Below are 20,244 nucleotides of genomic sequence, written 5' to 3'. Positions count from 1 at the left end.
AACAAAACACGGTATTCATGTATTTACAAATGTACATGTGCGTCTTCCCCTTTTATTGTCCTTGAGAATCCCACTTGAGTTGACGCCTTTGTTCGACTAAGTTTTGATTAAAATTGAAGCGCGCATTTTTCAGAGAAAAAAGCTGCATAGACATGGTAAACAAGGGATGTGATGATTGTATATAAATTCATATTTGCTGAGGCGAAGCCGAGGGAATACGATCACTGAGGGAGTTTAGTTGAAAAAAAAAATACACCACGAGTTAAGCAGTCAATATTGTATACTATCCCTCATCAGCATTGATGACTTTACATCATATTCCTGTTGTCTTTTTAAACTGGAAAGGGGTATTATACAAAACAAACGTCTTGACAGTTTCTGACCTCAATGTTTTGCTGCATCCGAAGCTTTGTTCTCAGCCAAAAGACCCTCCCGGAACACTGGCCACAACACAATTTAAAAATCACTTGCAGCCGATGGGTTGGCTGACAGTTCCAAAGTACGTTTCAGTGTGTAAAAAGTGCCCAATATACATATTATCCAGAAAAAAAAGAAATGTTAAAATTTAAATTTTTTCCAGTCTATTTTTTCTTCGTGCAAGTGTGGATACATATTATATCCAGTGGTGGCAGTGTTGTATATTATATACTGTGGGTGTATTGTGTACATACTGAGAGTAATTAACATACAATATGCTTTTATTGTGTCCCAGAATGTATACGTCCTTACCAATGTGTACTAACTACCAACTGTTTTATATTGAAATACAATAGTGTAAACAGCTGTTTGTATATATCGATTTCCCTTGATTTGCATCATAAAAAATGTGAGGTTTTTGCTGTACAAAATTTCACACAGTACATTTCCAGCGATCTTGTAATATATTGCTCACTGGACTATGTACATATAATTTGTGTTGGGAAATATGAACATACATGTAATATATAACACACTTTGATGGATAATCCCAACTTTCGAACAATTGTGCTTTATTGGAAATTCCGTTATTCACTAGCCTAAATAAGATGGTTCATATCTTAAAGGTATGAACCATCTAATTTAGGCTTTGTATTTGCATCGGTGAAAGTTGTCACCATTTTCAAATTAGCAGCCAATCATAATGCTCTCATTCACTTTAGATTGTAGGTGGACATTGTCATTTTCGTTTTTAATCCTCACACAAAAGAGCACCAACCCCCCACTTTCAGTGCTGATTTGATATTTGTCTATGTGCGGTATCATGGAGCCTTCCGGTTCTACATGACAGCATGTCAAGGACCTGTCTTGTCGATTTTGAAGTAAAAGAAATATATATCATCTTCAAATTAAATATGACCGACTGATTTGCTTTTATTTCTAGTGGTGTATACATTTTGTAATCTGAAATGATTTCATCCTGTTGTAAAACGGGGACGTCTCTATATAGTCCGAAGTCAAATTGGTCCAACTCCCATTGCTCTATACGTTCCATTGGTATAAACGTCCCATTGGTCCGACGTCCCCTTGGTCCGACGTCCCCTTGGTCCGACGCCCCATAGGGTTTAATAGGGTTAGGGTCACTCAACCTGAACAAGTGGAACTACACAGTATTATGTTTCGGACCAATGGGACTTCGGACCAATGGGACTTCGGACCAATGGGACTTCGGACCAATGGGACTTCGGACCAATGGGACTTCGGACCAATGGGACTTCGGACCAATGGGACTTCGGACCAATGGGACTTCGGACCAACTCGGACCAATGGTACTTCGGACAATCGAGACGTGTCCAATTTCTGCGTTGTCCAGCTCTCGGGCCATTTGGCACAGGGCAAATGGACAACAGCAGCTCAGTGTTAGGCAGTCATCCCTGGAGTGGATAGAAACAAAATATTGGCATTAACTGAGAAATTTCCTGGAACATTAACAGCCTTTAAACACCCTCACTTGATAGTCTTGATAATACACCAGTGCTCTACCAAAATGGGCTATCTAGCTTGTCCTATATCAGCAGTCTTCCTCGATGAATTGAGCGCCTGCCTTTAAAATAACTGGAAGTTCTGTTGATAAATTTCCAATATCTTGTTCCCGAGGTTCTAGGCTCAAGTCCCACTGGAGTCAATTTGTGTCTTTAACTAAGTTTCGATTGAAATTGAACCCTTAAAATGTGCGTTTTCCAGAGAAAAAAAGGTGTTTAGACATGCTAAACAAGGTACATTTATTATTATTATTAACAACAACAACGAAGGCTGGAACCATGGGTTCTAAGATTTAAGATTCTGTCTTGGAAAGACGTTTAGTAACCCGAGAAGAAAAAAACTAGTTTCTGTGAGGTTGTGCAGCAGAAGTTACACTTGATGTTGAAACATTGTGAAACATTGTGCCCCCAAAGAATTTGTTGTCAGTTTATTATTCTTTCTTTGAAGTGATTTCTGGGAGTTTGGCTCAAAGTCAGTGACTTGCCTAAGATCACACTGAACATCCGAGCAACGTGAATATTAAAATATAAATACTGACACATTTTCAACAAGCTGAGAATGATGAAATCCATACTAACACATTTTCAACGAGCAGAGTGTAAAATCGATGATGGGAAGCCCCATACCCAAATGAGAAATGTTTTCTGGTTGCTGTTCAATGGTAAACTATTCCTAGTGTATTAACCTTGATTGTTATTGAATAATTATAAGCTGTAGCAGATGCAATGTGCTGTCAGTTGTTGCACATTGATTTGGCTTGGATGAGCTTATAGGCAGTTGCATGAAAAAAACACCTGGTCTGTGAGATTCACTTAATGTGAATGTATTCATCCAATGGTCTAAAAAATTATAGTTAGATTTAGTTATTTGAGTGTATTTATTTAAATACGAAATGAAGATTTAGAATTTTGCGAATAACGTTCGAGTTGACTTTAGGTATAACTGGAAATGACTTTTTAAAACCTTTTTCTTCTCAGGGCATCGCGGCGCATTTTGGCTACGCCTGCTGGACATTTCCATCTGTCTTTGCTTTGTAACCGAAGTCGACTCACTGATATTACCGCCGACTTCAAACGTGGTCATCTCTTGGCCTACTTGGAGGAGAAGAGGATGAAAGCGGTACGTCACGCCATTCGTAACCTTCTAGGCGTGCTCGCTTACGGGCAAGAAAACGACCGTCAGGGCGCCTTGGATTACTTCAATCACATCCTTTCTCCGGGAGAAGACCCAGACAACCTGAACGCCATGGCCAACCGTCATTTTGTGATGTCTACGTCCAGAGGTGGAATTCCCGCGGCTGCTCCTGACGAGCCTGATTTATTTACAGAAGAAGGCAAGAGGGCACAAGCCAGGAGATACGCCGAACAAGCCTTTGCCCTCATTGACGAAAAGAACAACGATGCTATCTATTATGAGCGATCCAGCAGAGCGCTCGAGCTTTGCAATCAGGCGATGGAGATGGCGGGTCACCTCGTCGATCTAGACGAGAGCAATAATTGGAAGTACCTGACTGGAAAAGCCAGCGACGAGATTTTAAAGAAAACAATAAGCAAAATAGAGACACACGACGAGGCCTATCAAGCTTTGGAGAATGCAGTCTGGAGCTTTTGGATCATAGCCGAAAATCCATCTGCGGATATCTACATGAAAGGCTTTGCCTGGGTTCGGATCGGTGTCATCTTCTGCAGGGCATCGGAATGGGATGTGCAGATAGGAGACGTACCAGAATCTCTGGCGGAATTTATCGATGACCCGGAAAGATGCGTGCGCAAGGCGAGGGAAATAGCACCAGATTCTCCTCAGGTTCTCAATTATCTTGCCTTTTTTCGTGGCAAAGCTGGTGATGTGGAAGAAGCTCTTAGGCTATACGAGGAGTCCATCCTTCTACAAAGCACCAAAGAGAATTTCCTCGCGTACTCAAGCAGGGCCGAACTCTGCCTCGGGCAACACAAACGTGCCGTCAGCGCAAGTGCTCCCTATCGGAGATACCTTGATCAAGCCAAAGACGACTTGGAGTACGTCCTTACGAAGCACGAATCGCCGCGGGATTATGCGATGCTGGCTGATGTGTACCTTCAAATGGCTAAGATCACCATCGACTCAGCAACAAGACGGGAGTTCCTCATCAAGGCTCTGCACAACTGTTTCAAGTCAGAGAACTGCCAGAGAGGCAACGAACCGTTCCAACTTTACAATGTCCGCGGACGATGTCAGTGCTTACTCGGCCAGCATAGAAGAGCAAGGGTGTCATTCCGACTGGGAATGAGATGCGAAAAGAAATCGGGCTACAAGTGGGGAGAATGCGGAAGCCTTCTTGCCGATTGCGAAGATCAACATCGTTTGGGAGACAACTGCTAGAGATGACCAGAGACCATTGGTTTATCCAGGTATACTGTAGGGGGATGTTTCACAGACACAATAATTATTCTAAAATCTTAAATCAAAAGTCCACGTACAGCAATATTATGATAAGTTTTACTTATGGACTGCAGTTGACGTTCAGTGGAGTAAAATCCCTAGTACATCCTTACGAAGCACGAATCGCCATTGGATTATGCGTTGCTGGCTGATGTGGACCTACAAATGGCTAAGATCACCATCGACTCAGTAACAAGACGGGAGTTCCTCATCAAGGCTCTGCACAACTGCTTCGTGTCAGACAACTGTCAGAGAGGCAACGCAGGGGACAAACTCCACAAGGTCCGCGGGCGATGTCAGTGCTTACTCGGCCAACATACAAGAGCAAGGGAGTCATTCAAACTAGGAATGAGATGCGAAAAGAAATTGGGCTACAAGAGGGGAGAATGCGGAAGCCTTCTAACCGGTTGCAAATATCGCCATCGTCTGGGAGACAACTGCTAGAGATGACCAGATACCAGTGGCTTATCCAGGGACTGTATAAATAGGGGGATGTTTCACAGGAAACAATAATTATTCTGAAATCTTGAATCAAAAGTCAACGTACAGCAATATTATGATGTGTCTTCGCATGTTTTTCGTTCATGAGAATCCCACTGGAGTTGATGCCTTTGTTCGACTAAGTTTTGATTAAAATTGAAGTGCGCATTTTCCAGAGAAAATAGCTGCATAGACAAGGTAAACAAGGGATGTGATGATTGTATATAAATTCATATTTGCTGAGGCAAAGCCGAGGGAATACGATCACAGAGGGAGTTTAGTTTAAAAAAAAAAGGAAATATACCACGAGTTAAGCAGTCAATATTTTATACTATCCCTCATCAGCATTGATGACTTTACATCATATTCCTGTTGTCTTTTTAAATTGGAAAGGGGTATTATACAAAACAAACGTCTTGACAGTTTCTGACCTCAATGTTTTGCTGCATCCGAAGCTTTGTTCTCAGCCAAAAGACCCTCCCGGAACACTGGCCACAACACAATTTAAAAATCACTTGTAGCCGATGGGTTGGCTGACAGTTCCAAAGTACGTTTCAGTGTGTAAAAAGTGCCCAATATACATATTATCCAGAAAAAAAAGAAATGTTAAAATTTTAATTTTTTTCAAGTCTATTTTTTCTTCGTGCAAGTGTGGATACATATTATATCCAGTGGTGGCAGTGTTGTATATTATATACTGTGGGTGTATTGTGTACATACTGAGAGTAATTAACATACAATATGCTTTTATTGTGTCCCAGAATGTATACGTCCTTACCAATGTGTACTAACTACCAACTGTTTTATATTGAAATACAATAGTGTAAACAGCTGTTTGTATATATCGATTTCCCTTGATTTGCATCATAAAAAATGTGAGGTTTTTGCTGTACAAAATTTCACACAGTACATTTCCAGCGATCTTGTAATATATTGCTCACTGGACTATGTACATATAATTTGTGTTGGGAAATATGAACATACATGTAATATATAACACACTTTGATGGATATTCCCAACTTTCGAACAATTGTTCTTTATTGGAAATTCCGTTATTCACTAGCCTAAATAAGATGGTTCATATCTTAAAGGTATGAACCATCTAATTTAGGCTTTGTATTTGCATCGGTGAAAGTTGTCACCATTTTCAAATTAGCAGCCAATCATAATGCTCTCATTCACTTTAGATTGTAGGTGGACATTGTCATTTTCGTTTTTAATCCTCACACAAAAGAGCACCAACCCCCCACTTTCAGTGCTGATTTGATATTTGTCTATGTGCGGTATCATGGAGCCTTCCGGTTCTACATGACAGCATGTCAAGGACCTGTCTTGTCGATTTTGAAGTAAAAGAAATATATATCATCTTCAAATTAAATATGACCGACTGATTTGCTTTTATTTCTAGTGGTGTATACATTTTGTAATCTGAAATGATTTCATCCTGTTGTAAAACGGGGACGTCTCTATATAGTCCGAAGGCCCATTGGTCCAACGTTCCATTGCTCTATACGTTCCATTGGTATAAACGTCCCATTGGTCCGACGTCCCCTTGGTCCGACGTCCCCTTGGTCCGACGCCCCATAGGGTTTAATAGGGTTAGGGTCACTCAACCTGAACAAGTGGAACTACACAGTATTATGTTTCGGACCAATGGGACTTCGGACCAATGGGACTTCGGACCAATGGGACTTCGGACCAATGGGACTTCGGACCAATGGGACTTCGGACCAATGGGACTTCGGACCAATGGGACTTCGGACCAATGGGACTTCGGACCAATGGGACTTCGGACCAATGGGACTTCGGACCAATGGGACTTCGGACCAACTCGGACCAATGGTACTTCGGACAATCGAGACGTGTCCAATTTCTGCGTTGTCCAGCTCTCGGGCCATTTGGCACAGGGCAAATGGACAACAGCAGCTCAGTGTTAGGCAGTCATCGCAGATTGAACCCTGGAGTGGATAGAAACAAAATATTGGCATTAACTGAGAAATTTCCTGGAACATTAACAGCCTTTAAACACCCTCACTTGATAGTCTTGATAAAACACCAGTGCTCTACCAAAATGGGCTATCTAGCTTGTCCTATATCAGCAGTCTTCCTCGATGAATTGAGCGCCTGCCTTTAAAATAACTGGAAGTTCTGTTGATAAATTTCCAATATCTTGTTCCCGAGGTTCTAGGCTCAAGTCCCACTGGAGTCAATTTGTGTCTTTAACTAAGTTTCGATTGAAATTGAACCCTTAAAATGTGCGTTTTCCAGAGAAAAAAAGGTGTTTAGACATGCTAAACAAGGTACATTTATTATTATTATTAACAACAACAACGAAGGCTGGAACCATGGGTTCTAAGATTTAAGATTCTGTCTTGGAAAGACGTTTAGTAACCCGAGAAGAAAAAAACTAGTTTCTGTGAGGTTGTGCAGCAGAAGTTACACTTGATGTTGAAACATTGTGAAACATTGTGCCCCCAAAGAATTTGTTGTCAGTTTATTATTCTTTCTTTGAAGTGATTTCTGGGAGTTTGGCTCAAAGTCAGTGACTTGCCTAAGATCACACTGAACATCCGAGCAACGTGAATATTAAAATATAAATACTGACACATTTTCAACAAGCTGAGAATGATGAAATCCATACTAACACATTTTCAACGAGCAGAGTGTAAAATCGATGATGGGAAGCCCCATACCCAAATGAGAAATGTTTTCTGGTTGCTGTTCAATGGTAAACTATTCCTAGTGTATTAACCTTGATTGTTATTGAATAATTATAAGCTGTAGCAGATGCAATGTGCTGTCAGTTGTTGCACATTGATTTGGCTTGGATGAGCTTATAGGCAGTTGCATGAAAAAAACACCAAAGATGTAAGTGTATAATACGCATGAGAAATCGTTTGCAATTGGCAAGTTCGTTCATATATAATTCACAATTTGGTGTTCAAGTCGTCGTTGAATATTTGGTGTAACAATGAAACCGTGGTCTGTGAGATTCACTTAATGTGAATGTATTCATCCAATGGTCTAAAAAATTATAGTTAGATTTAGTTATTTGAGTGTATTTATTTAAATACGAAATGAAGATTTAGAATTTTGCGAATAACGTTCGAGTTGACTTTAGGTATAACTGGAAATGACTTTTTAAAACCTTTTTCTTCTCAGGGCATCGCGGCGCATTTTGGCTACGCCTGCTGGACATTTCCATCTGTCTTTGCTTTGTAACCGAAGTCGACTCACTGATATTACCGCCGACTTCAAACGTGGTCATCTCTTGGCCTACTTGGAGGAGAAGAGGATGAAAGCGGTACGTCACGCCATTCGTAACCTTCTAGGCGTGCTCGCTTACAGGCAAGAAAACGACCGTCAGGGCGCCTTGGATTACTTCAATCACATCCTTTCTCCGGGAGAAGACCCAGACAACCTGAACGCCATGGCCAACCGTCATTTTGTGATGTCTACGTCCAGAGGTGGAATTCCCGCGGCTGCTCCTGACGAGCCTGATTTATTTACAGAAGAAGGCAAGAGGGCACAAGCCAGGAGATACGCCGAACAAGCCTTTGCCCTCATTGACGAAAAGAACAACGATGCTATCTATTATGAGCGATCCAGCAGAGCGCTCGAGCTTTGCAATCAGGCGATGGAGATGGCGGGTCACCTCGTCGATCTAGACGAGAGCAATAATTGGAAGTACCTGGCTGGAAAAGCCAGCGACGAGATTTTAAAGAAAACAATAAGCAAAATAGAGACACACGACGAGGCCTATCAAGCTTTGGAGAATGCAGTCTGGAGCTTTTGGATCATAGCCGAAAATCCATCTGCGGATATCTACATGAAAGGCTTTGCCTGGGTTCGGATCGGTGTCATCTTCCGCAGGGCATCGGAATGGGATGTGCAGATAGGAGACGTACCAGAATCTCTGGCGGAATTTATCGATGACCCGGAAAGATGCGTGCGCAAGGCGAGGGAAATAGCACCAGATTCTCCTCAGGTTCTCAATTATCTTGCCTTTTTTCGTGGCAAAGCTGGTGATGTGGAAGAAGCTCTTAGGCTATACGAGGAGTCCATCCTTCTACAAAGCACCAAAGAGAATTTCCTCGCGTACTCAAGCAGGGCCGAACTCTGCCTCGGGCAACACAAACGTGCCGTCAGCGCAAGTGCTCCCTATCGGAGATACCTTGATCAAGCCAAAGACGACTTGGAGTACGTCCTTACGAAGCACGAATCGCCGCGGGATTATGCGATGCTGGCTGATGTGTACCTTCAAATGGCTAAGACCACCATCGACTCAGCAACAAGACGGGAGTTCCTCATCAAGGCTCTGCACAACTGTTTCAATTCAGAGAACTGCCAGAGAGGCAACGAACCGTTCCAACTTTACAATGTCCGCGGACGATGTCAGTGCTTACTCGGCCAGCATAGAAGAGCAAGGGTGTCATTCCGACTGGGAATGAGATGCGAAAAGAAATCGGGCTACAAGTGGGGAGAATGCGGAAGCCTTCTTGCCGATTGCGAAGATCAACATCGTTTGGGAGACAACTGCTAGAGATGACCAGAGACCAGTGGTTTATCCAGGTATACTGTAGGGGGATGTTTCACAGACACAATAATTATTCTAAAATCTTAAATCAAAAGTCCACGTACAGCAATATTATAATAAGTTTTACTTATGGACTGCAGTTGACGTTCAGTGGAGTAAAATCCCTAGTACATCCTTACGAAGCACGAATCGCCATTGGATTATGCGTTGCTGGCTGATGTGGACCTACAAATGGCTAAGATCACCATCGACTCAGTAACAAGACGGGAGTTCCTCATCAAGGCTCTGCACAACTGCTTCATGTCAGACAACTGTCAGAGAGGCAACGCAGGGGACAAACTCCACAAGGTCCGCGGGCGATGTCAGTGCTTACTCGGCCAACATACAAGAGCAAGGGAGTCATTCAAACTAGGAATGAGATGCGAAAAGAAATTGGGCTACAAGAGGGGAGAATGCAGGAGCCTTCTAGCTGATTGCAAAGATCACCATCGTTTGGGAGACGACTGCTAGAGATGACCAGAGACCACTGGCTTATCCAGGGACTGTATAAATAGGGGGATGTTTCACAGGAAACAATAATTATTCTGAAATCTTGAATCAAAAGTCAACGTACAGCAATATTATGATGTGTCTTCGCATGTTTTTCGTTCATGAGAATCCCACTGGAGTTGATGCCTTTGTTCGACTAAGTTTTGATTAAAATTGAAGTGCGCATTGTCCAGAGAAAATAGCTGCATAGACAAGGTAAACAAGGTATGTGATGATTGTATATAAATTCATATTTGCTGAGGCAAAGCCGAGGGAATACGATCACTGAGGGAGTTTAGTTTAAAAAAAAAAAGGAAATATACCACGAGTTAAGCAGTCAATATTTTTATACTATTCCTCATCAGCATTGATGACTTTACATCATATTCCTGTTGTCTTTTTAAATTGGAAAGGGGTATTATACAAAACAAACGTCTTGACAGTTTCTGACCTCACTTTTTTGCTGCATCCGAAGCTTTGTTCTCGGCCAAAAGACTCCTCCCGGAACACTGGCCACGACACAACGGTGTCACATGAAAATCCGACTCCTATGAAAATCGGACCCCTATTTACCTATTATTGGTTGATCCCTCGCACGTGACAGGTCACTCTCCCGAAACGATCCTAAAAATAGCATGGTATCGTACTCACGCGTGCACAGTACTACCAATGGGTCCACATTTCATGGAGTCGGATATTCACGCTACACCGGGACTCCCCCCCCCCCCCGTTCACGGGCCAGTGAACGGGCCAAACAGGGACTGCACAGCGCGCTCAGTAAACCATAGTACATGTACGGCAGATTGTTGATGGGAATGTTCAGTTGATGATAAAAGCATGGAATTTGGCACATAGTCGGAGCATGTCATGAGACAGATATTTGGCTATAGGGCGATCGCAGGTTTGTCCTTTAAACAAAAAAAGGTAGGATAGCAAGCAATGGCAGCCATTTTGAACATTTTGAAAATTGCTTGTTATTCTATATGCTAATATATGCATGTATTTGTTCAAAGTATAAATCTGCGATGGCCCTATTGCTAAACGTTTCTCTATAGGGCATGTTACTGACACTTTTTCAAAGAGCAGAGAATAGTGAAATCGATGAGGGGAAGCCCCATACTCGAATGAGAAATGTTGTCTGGTTGCTAGACAACGGCAAACTAGCCCACGTCTGGTTTCCTTGTCATTATTTAGCTGTGGCAAAATGTGCTGTCAGTTGCTGCACATTGATTTGGCTTGGATGAGCTGGCACGCAGTTGCATGAAAACAAAACCAAACATGTAAGTGTTTGAATGAGAAATCGTTTTAATTGGCAATAAAGTTCGTTCACAATTTGACGTTCAAGTTCGCAGTTGGATATCATTTTGGTGCAACAGTGAAACCGGGGGTTTTGAGTGTGTTTATTTTGGTGTGTTTAATTAAATACGAGCTGAAGAATGACAATTTTGCGAATAACGTGACTTCAGGTATAGCATGAAATCTGAGTTTCCTGACATCGGGGTTGGCTTATTTAAATCAAGTTGATTTAAATCACTGATTTAAATCCCGATTTAATAGAATGATTTTTAAAAATAAAAATCACTGATTTAAATCAATTTTTTGTAAAATCTGAATGTTGGCAAAATCAATTTATTGAGGGTTCCTTTTTATCAGTTAAATGAAGTGATTCCACCTAATTACAAAGTGTAAGATGTTGTTAACACATTCAAACACCCCTACGTACTTTATCAGCATCGACTCAACTTACCATGCTTATGTAGGTTTTGCATAATTCCGCAAAATCATTGTTTTGATTAATGCCAAGATCTGAGTTTAAAAGTTTTGTTCGAAGTTTGAGTTTTAAAAACAGCACACTCACTCTAAACTCTAAATCATTCCTTGATCTGTTGACAGCAATATAGTGAATCAACTGTGCTGGTGTAGGCGTACCTGAACCACATGTGAATACTACAGTCCCAATTGATTAATCTTGTTCCTAACGTTTCTCCATTAAAAATTTACATTGAGACTTATATAATATCTTTTAAAGATCTATGCAAGGCCTGATTTCTATTTTCGACCTTGTATGAAGGACCATCAATCAAACACTATAAGTTACACAAGGCACAGTGCTTCTGGTTTTGAAATTAGAAGCATGTTTTTGAAATATACATACCCATGGAGAACTGTACTTTGTGTTTGTATGTTGTACCATAAATCACGTTTTTCATTCATACCCACACACAATCGACATGTATCTCAGCTGTATGCTATACACCTAAAGTGTCTTCAGTAATAATGTACCATTGAACCAATCAGGTAGACTACATATAGATAAAATCATGTGATTTTTTTATCACTGACTCGTGATTCCATACATTTTTCCCAAAAACATTAATTAATTTATGGAGTTTTGTGGGTGATGGGTATTATAGGAGCCTGTTAACTCCTTAGTGGTGGGTGTAAGGGTGCATTGGGAGATTTAGACACATTTTTAGACATCAATATTTTGAAAGTTAAAAAGATTTTTAAAAATCTGATTTAAATTTTAAGAACATCTGATTTAATTCAAATAAATCCTATTTTTTTTCTTTTTTAAATAATTTAAAAAAAATCACCAACCCTGCCTGATATAGGTCTAGGCAGTATTAACCAGAATTCATCTATGACTTTAAAACCTTTTTCTTCTCAGGGCATCGCGGCGCATTTTGGCTACGCCTGCTGGACATTTCCATCTGTCTTTGCTTTGTAACCGAAGTCGACTCACTGATATTACCGCCGACTTCAAACGTGGTCATCTCTTGGCCTACTTGGAGGAGAAGAGGATGAAAGCGGAACGTCACGCCATTCGTAACCTTCTAGGCGTGCTCGCTTACAGGCAAGAAAACGACCGCCAGGGCGCCTTGGATTACTTCAATCACATCCTCTCTCCGGGAGAAGACCCAGACAACCTGAACGCCATGGCCAACCGTCATTTTGTGATGTCTACCTCCAAAGGTGGAATTCCCGCGGCTGCTCCTGAGCCTGATTTATCTACAGAAGAAGGGAAGAGGGCACAAGCCAGGAGATACGCCGAACAAGCCTTTGCCCTCATTGACGAAAAGAACAACGATGCTATCGATTACGAGTTATCCAGCAGAGCGCTCGAGCTTTGCAATCAGGCGATGGAGCTGGCGGGTCACCTCGTCGATCTAGACGAGAGCAATGATTGGAAGTACCTGGCTGGAGAAGCTAGCTACGAGATGTTACAGAAAACAATGAGAAAAATAGAGACACGCGACGAGGCCTATCAAGCTTTGGAGAATGCTGTCTGGAGCTTTTGGACCATAGCCGAAAATCCATCTGCAGATATCAACATGAAAAGCTCGGCCTGGGTTCGTATTGGTTTCATCTTTCGCTGGGCATCAAAATGGGATGTGCGGATAGGAGACGTACCAGAATCTTTGGCGGAATTTATCGATGACCCGGAACGGTGCGTGCGCAAGGCGAGGGACATAGCACCATATTCTCCTCATGTTCTCAATTATCTTGCTCGTTTTCGTGGCAAAGCTGGTGATGTGGAAGAAGCTCTGAGGCTATACGAGGAGTCCATCCCTCTACCAAGCACCAAAGAGAATTTCTTCGCGCACTCAAGCAGGGCCGAACTCTGCCTCGAGCAACACAAACGTGCCGTCAGCGCAGATACTCCCGATCGGAGATACCTTGATCAAGCCAAAGACGACTTGGAGTACATCCTTACGAAGCACGAATCGCCGCGGGATTATGCGATGCTGGCTGATGTGTACCTACAAATTGCTAAGATCACCATCGACTCAGTAACAAGACAAGAGTACCTTACAAAGGCTCTGCACAAGTGTTTCATTTCAGAGAACTGCCAGAGAGGCAACGAACTGTTCCAACTTTACAATGTCCGCGGACGATGCCAGTGCTTACTCGGCCAGCATAGAAGAGCAAGGGTGTCATTCCGACTGGGAATGAGATGCGAAAAGAAATCGGGCTACAAGTGGGGAGAATGCGGAAGCCTTCTTGCCGATTGCGAAGATCAACATCGTTTGGGAGACAACTGCTAGAGATGACCAGAGACCAGTGGTTTATCCAGGTATACTGTAGGGGGATGTTTCACAGACACAATAATTATTCTAAAATCTTAAATCAAAAGTCCACGTACAGCAATATTATGATAAGTTTTACTTATGGACTGCAGTTGACGTTCAGTGGAGTAAAATCCCTAGTACATCCTTACGAAGCACGAATCGCCATTGGATTATGCGTTGCTGGCTGATGTGGACCTACAAATGGCTAAGATCACCATCGACTCAGTAACAAGACGGGAGTTCCTCATCAAGGCTCTGCACAACTGCTTCATGTCAGACAACTGTCAGAGAGGCAACGCAGGGGACAAACTCCACAAGGTCCGCGGGCGATGTCAGTGCTTACTCGGCCAACATACAAGAGCAAGGGAGTCATTCAAACTAGGAATGAGATGCGAAAAGAAATTGGGCTACAAGAGGGGAGAATGCAGGAGCCTTCTAGCTGATTGCAAAGATCACCATCGTTTGGGAGACGACTGCTAGAGATGACCAGAGACCACTGGCTTATCCAGGGACTGTATAAATAGGGGGATGTTTCACAGGAAACAATAATTATTCTGAAATCTTGAATCAAAAGTCAACGTACAGCAATATTATGATGTGTCTTCGCATGTTTTTCGTTCATGAGAATCCCACTGGAGTTGATGCCTTTGTTCGACTAAGTTTTGATTAAAATTGAAGTGCGCATTGTCCAGAGAAAATAGCTGCATAGACAAGGTAAACAAGGTATGTGATGATTGTATATAAATTCATATTTGCTGAGGCAAAGCCGAGGGAATACGATCACTGAGGGAGTTTAGTTTAAAAAAAAAAAGGAAATATACCACGAGTTAAGCAGTCAATATTTTTATACTATTCCTCATCAGCATTGATGACTTTACATCATATTCCTGTTGTCTTTTTAAATTGGAAAGGGGTATTATACAAAACAAACGTCTTGACAGTTTCTGACCTCACTTTTTTGCTGCATCCGAAGCTTTGTTCTCGGCCAAAAGACTCCTCCCGGAACACTGGCCACGACACAACGGTGTCACATGAAAATCCGACTCCTATGAAAATCGGACCCCTATTTACCTATTATTGGTTGATCCCTCGCACGTGACAGGTCACTCTCCCGAAACGATCCTAAAAATAGCATGGTATCGTACTCACGCGTGCACAGTACTACCAATGGGTCCACATTTCATGGAGTCGGATATTCACGCTACACCGGGACTCCCCCCCCCCCCCCGTTCACGGGCCAGTGAACGGGCCAAACAGGGACTGCACAGCGCGCTCAGTAAACCATAGTACATGTACGGCAGATTGTTGATGGGAATGTTCAGTTGATGATAAAAGCATGGAATTTGGCACATAGTCGGAGCATGTCATGAGACAGATATTTGGCTATAGGGCGATCGCAGGTTTGTCCTTTAAACAAAAAAAGGTAGGATAGCAAGCAATGGCAGCCATTTTGAACATTTTGAAAATTGCTTGTTATTCTATATGCTAATATATGCATGTATTTGTTCAAAGTATAAATCTGCGATGGCCCTATTGCTAAACGTTTCTCTATAGGGCATGTTACTGACACTTTTTCAAAGAGCAGAGAATAGTGAAATCGATGAGGGGAAGCCCCATACTCGAATGAGAAATGTTGTCTGGTTGCTAGACAACGGCAAACTAGCCCACGTCTGGTTTCCTTGTCATTATTTAGCTGTGGCAAAATGTGCTGTCAGTTGCTGCACATTGATTTGGCTTGGATGAGCTGGCACGCAGTTGCATGAAAACAAAACCAAACATGTAAGTGTTTGAATGAGAAATCGTTTTAATTGGCAATAAAGTTCGTTCACAATTTGACGTTCAAGTTCGCAGTTGGATATCATTTTGGTGCAACAGTGAAACCGGGGGTTTTGAGTGTGTTTATTTTGGTGTGTTTAATTAAATACGAGCTGAAGAATGACAATTTTGCGAATAACGTGACTTCAGGTATAGCATGAAATCTGAGTTTCCTGACATCGGGGTTGGCTTATTTAAATCAAGTTGATTTAAATCACTGATTTAAATCCCGATTTAATAGAATGATTTTTAAAAATAAAAATCACTGATTTAAATCAATTTTTTGTAAAATCTGAATGTTGGCAAAATCAATTTATTGAGGGTTCCTTTTTATCAGTTAAATGAAGTGATTCCACCTAATTACAAAGTGTAAGATGTTGTTAACACATTCAAACACCCCTACGTACTTTATCAGCATCGACTCAACTTACCATGCTTATGTAGGTTTTGCATAATTCCGCAAAATCATTGTTTTGATTAATGCCAAGATCTGAGTTTAAAAGTTTTGTTCGAAGTTTGAGTTTTAAAAACAGCACACTCACTCTAAACTCTAAATCATTCCTTGATCTGTTGACAGCAATATAGTGAATCAACTGTGCTGGTGTAGGCGTACCTGAACCACATGTGAATACTACAGTCCCAATTGATTAATCTTGTTCCTAACGTTTCTCCATTAAAAATTTACATTGAGACTTATATAATATCTTTTAAAGATCTATGCAAGGCCTGATTTCTATTTTCGACCTTGTATGAAGGACCATCAATCAAACACTATAAGTTACACAAGGCACAGTGCTTCCGGTTTTGAAATTAGAAGCATGTTTTTGAAATATACATACCCATGGAGAACTGTACTTTGTGTTTGTATGTTGTACCATAAATCACGTTTTTCATTCATACCCACACACAATCGACATGTATCTCAGCTGTATGCTATACACCTAAAGTGTCTTCAGTAATAATGTACCATTGAACCAATCAGGTAGACTACATATAGATAAAATCATGTGATTTTTTTATCACTGACTCGTGATTCCATACATTTTTCCCAAAAACATTAATTAATTTATGGAGTTTTGTGGGTGATGGGTATTATAGGAGCCTGTTAACTCCTTAGTGGTGGGTGTAAGGGTGCATTGGGAGATTTAGACACATTTTTAGACATCAATATTTTGAAAGTTAAAAAGATTTTTAAAAATCTGATTTAAATTTTAAGAACATCTGATTTAATTCAAATAAATCCTATTTTTTTTCTTTTTTAAATAATTTAAAAAAAATCACCAACCCTGCCTGATATAGGTCTAGGCAGTATTAACCAGAATTCATCTATGACTTTAAAACCTTTTTCTTCTCAGGGCATCGCGGCGCATTTTGGCTACGCCTGCTGGACATTTCCATCTGTCTTTGCTTTGTAACCGAAGTCGACTCACTGATATTACCGCCGACTTCAAACGTGGTCATCTCTTGGCCTACTTGGAGGAGAAGAGGATGAAAGCGGAACGTCACGCCATTCGTAACCTTCTAGGCGTGCTCGCTTACAGGCAAGAAAACGACCGCCAGGGCGCCTTGGATTACTTCAATCACATCCTCTCTCCGGGAGAAGACCCAGACAACCTGAACGCCATGGCCAACCGTCATTTTGTGATGTCTACCTCCAAAGGTGGAATTCCCGCGGCTGCTCCTGAGCCTGATTTATCTACAGAAGAAGGGAAGAGGGCACAAGCCAGGAGATACGCCGAACAAGCCTTTGCCCTCATTGACGAAAAGAACAACGATGCTATCGATTACGAGTTATCCAGCAGAGCGCTCGAGCTTTGCAATCAGGCGATGGAGCTGGCGGGTCACCTCGTCGATCTAGACGAGAGCAATGATTGGAAGTACCTGGCTGGAGAAGCTAGCTACGAGATGTTACAGAAAACAATGAGAAAAATAGAGACACGCGACGAGGCCTATCAAGCTTTGGAGAATGCTGTCTGGAGCTTTTGGACCATAGCCGAAAATCCATCTGCAGATATCAACATGAAAAGCTCGGCCTGGGTTCGTATTGGTTTCATCTTTCGCTGGGCATCAAAATGGGATGTGCGGATAGGAGACGTACCAGAATCTTTGGCGGAATTTATCGATGACCCGGAACGGTGCGTGCGCAAGGCGAGGGACATAGCACCATATTCTCCTCATGTTCTCAATTATCTTGCTCGTTTTCGTGGCAAAGCTGGTGATGTGGAAGAAGCTCTGAGGCTATACGAGGAGTCCATCCCTCTACCAAGCACCAAAGAGAATTTCTTCGCGCACTCAAGCAGGGCCGAACTCTGCCTCGAGCAACACAAACGTGCCGTCAGCGCAGATACTCCCGATCGGAGATACCTTGATCAAGCCAAAGACGACTTGGAGTACATCCTTACGAAGCACGAATCGCCGCGGGATTATGCGATGCTGGCTGATGTGTACCTACAAATTGCTAAGATCACCATCGACTCAGTAACAAGACAAGAGTACCTTACAAAGGCTCTGCACAAGTGTTTCATTTCAGAGAACTGCCAGAGAGGCAACGAACTGTTCCAACTTTACAATGTCCGCGGACGATGCCAGTGCTTACTCGGTCAGCATAGGAGAGCAAGGGAGTCATTCAGACTGGGAATGAGATGCGAAAAGAAATTGGGCTACAAGTGGGGAGAATGCGGAAGCCTTCTAGCCGATTGCGAAGATCACCATCGTTTGGTAGACAACTGCTAGAGATGACCAGAGACCAGTGGTTTATCCAGGTATACTGTAGGGGGATGTTTCACAGGAAACAATAATTATTCTGAAATCTTGAATCAAAAGTCCACGTACAGCAATATTATGATAAGTTTTACTTATGGACTGCAGTTGACGTTCAGTGGAGTAAAATCCCTAGGGAGAAAGGAAGATAGTTCTCCGCGCTCCAGCTTGTACATTATTTTGTAGCTTTCAAGAAAAAAACACGGTATACATGTATTTACAAATGTACATATGCGTCTTCGCATGTTTTTCGTTCATGAGAATAAAATTCTTCATGAGACCGTCTGGCACAAATTTGCAACAAAAAGATGTATACTACAAAATGTAGGTTACCTTATGCGCTATTTGTATATTGGTGCTATCTTATGTGTTTAACTTTAAAAAAAAAAGTAATCAAAAACTCATTAATTAATAATGTACAATTGCACGGTTGTAACATGTACAACTTATAATTTTGAGAGTTACATGTACATGTTCTAATGTCAGTACCTTAATTAAAGCTTTAAACCCCCAGCAAACTGTCTTTTTGTATTAAACAAGATGCAAAAGTTAATGTGTGTATTTTTATCCAGTTGCAATTTAAAAATCAGAATGAAGAGTATTTTAATCAGATCATCTTATCTTAAATTTTATTGTCAACAAACATCTACATGTACACGTATACAAGACTCAGCATTTTGCAAAGTGTTAATTTACTTCTTATTTGTAATATTTTATAGGACAGGTGAATGGTTCTGATCACTTTTATTTAACGTGTGGACAAACAAAAAAGAGTTGTATTGTATTTCAACTTTTCCTCTGCAGTGAAGCTGTTTATTATATGATCAATTTCATGTGTTGTTTTGTCCTGAGACTAACTGTACGTATTAAATTAACTATTTTCACTGTCCTTGCATCCATTATTTTGTTGAGGTGTCATCTTTTATAAAAAAAAATTGTATTTGGTCAGCAACCACAAGATCCTTTTCGTAAGTCGTGGTATGGATGTTTACTAATGTTCTCTAATGTTTACAAATGTTTACTAATGAGCATGTCTATACTTGCGTTTATTATGGTGTATGTTTCTATAAGAAAAGTACATCTATTATAATATTTTATCATTTTTTATTAAAATCTTATAAGATTTAAAATCATTTATGAGATTCTTGTGAATCTAAGATTCTGTGATTATTCTGAAAAAGATTCTTATAAGATTTTGACAATATTCTTATAAGATTCTGACAAGATTCTTATAAGATTCTTATAAGAGTATTTCGTTGGCTGCGCCGCGAATCTTATAAGATTCTTGTAATATCTTACTATTTGCATATCACATACTTATATGAATCTTATAAGATTCTTATAAGAATGTTCTCATATTCTCATAAGATTCTTACAAGATTCTTATAAGATTCTTATAAGATTCTTACAAGATTCTTATACAAGATTCTTATAAGACTCCTATACAAATCTTGTAAGATTCTTATAAAAGTATTTCGTACGCGATGTTATCATGCCCGGCAGCCTAGAGGGGCAGCCGATCTTCTGCAGCAGTTTGAAGAGCCCACTTATGCTGACCACGTCGAAAACCTTTGCCAGGGCTATGAAGACAGAGTAGAGTGGCATTTGCTGCTCTTGACACTTCTCCTGCAGCTGGGGAAGTGAGAAGATCATATCCACAGTGGATCTGCCTG

The 20,244-nt window shown here is 41.2% G+C and overlaps 2 protein-coding genes across 2 annotated transcripts; both read left to right on the top strand.

Annotated features, from left to right (window-relative positions):
- Nucleotides 1-12,727: 12,727 nt before the first annotated feature.
- On the top strand, nt 12,728-13,972 carry LOC119743272. Its single transcript, XM_038219675.1, has one exon. It carries the CDS (start codon nt 12,728-12,730, stop codon nt 13,970-13,972), a length of 1,245 nt encoding a protein of 414 aa, XP_038075603.1.
- A 3,327-nt stretch (nt 13,973-17,299) lies between these two features.
- Nucleotides 17,300-18,544, top strand: LOC119743271. Its single transcript, XM_038219674.1, has one exon. It carries the CDS (start codon nt 17,300-17,302, stop codon nt 18,542-18,544), a length of 1,245 nt encoding a protein of 414 aa, XP_038075602.1.
- The last annotated feature ends 1,700 nt before the right edge of the window (nt 18,545-20,244 follow it).

This window comes from Patiria miniata, unplaced genomic scaffold, assembly GCF_015706575.1.
Source record: "Patiria miniata isolate m_02_andy unplaced genomic scaffold, ASM1570657v1 HiC_scaffold_6, whole genome shotgun sequence".
Lineage (NCBI taxonomy): Eukaryota > Metazoa > Echinodermata > Asteroidea > Valvatida > Asterinidae > Patiria > Patiria miniata.
This window is presented reverse-complemented; position numbering and strand designations above follow the sequence as displayed.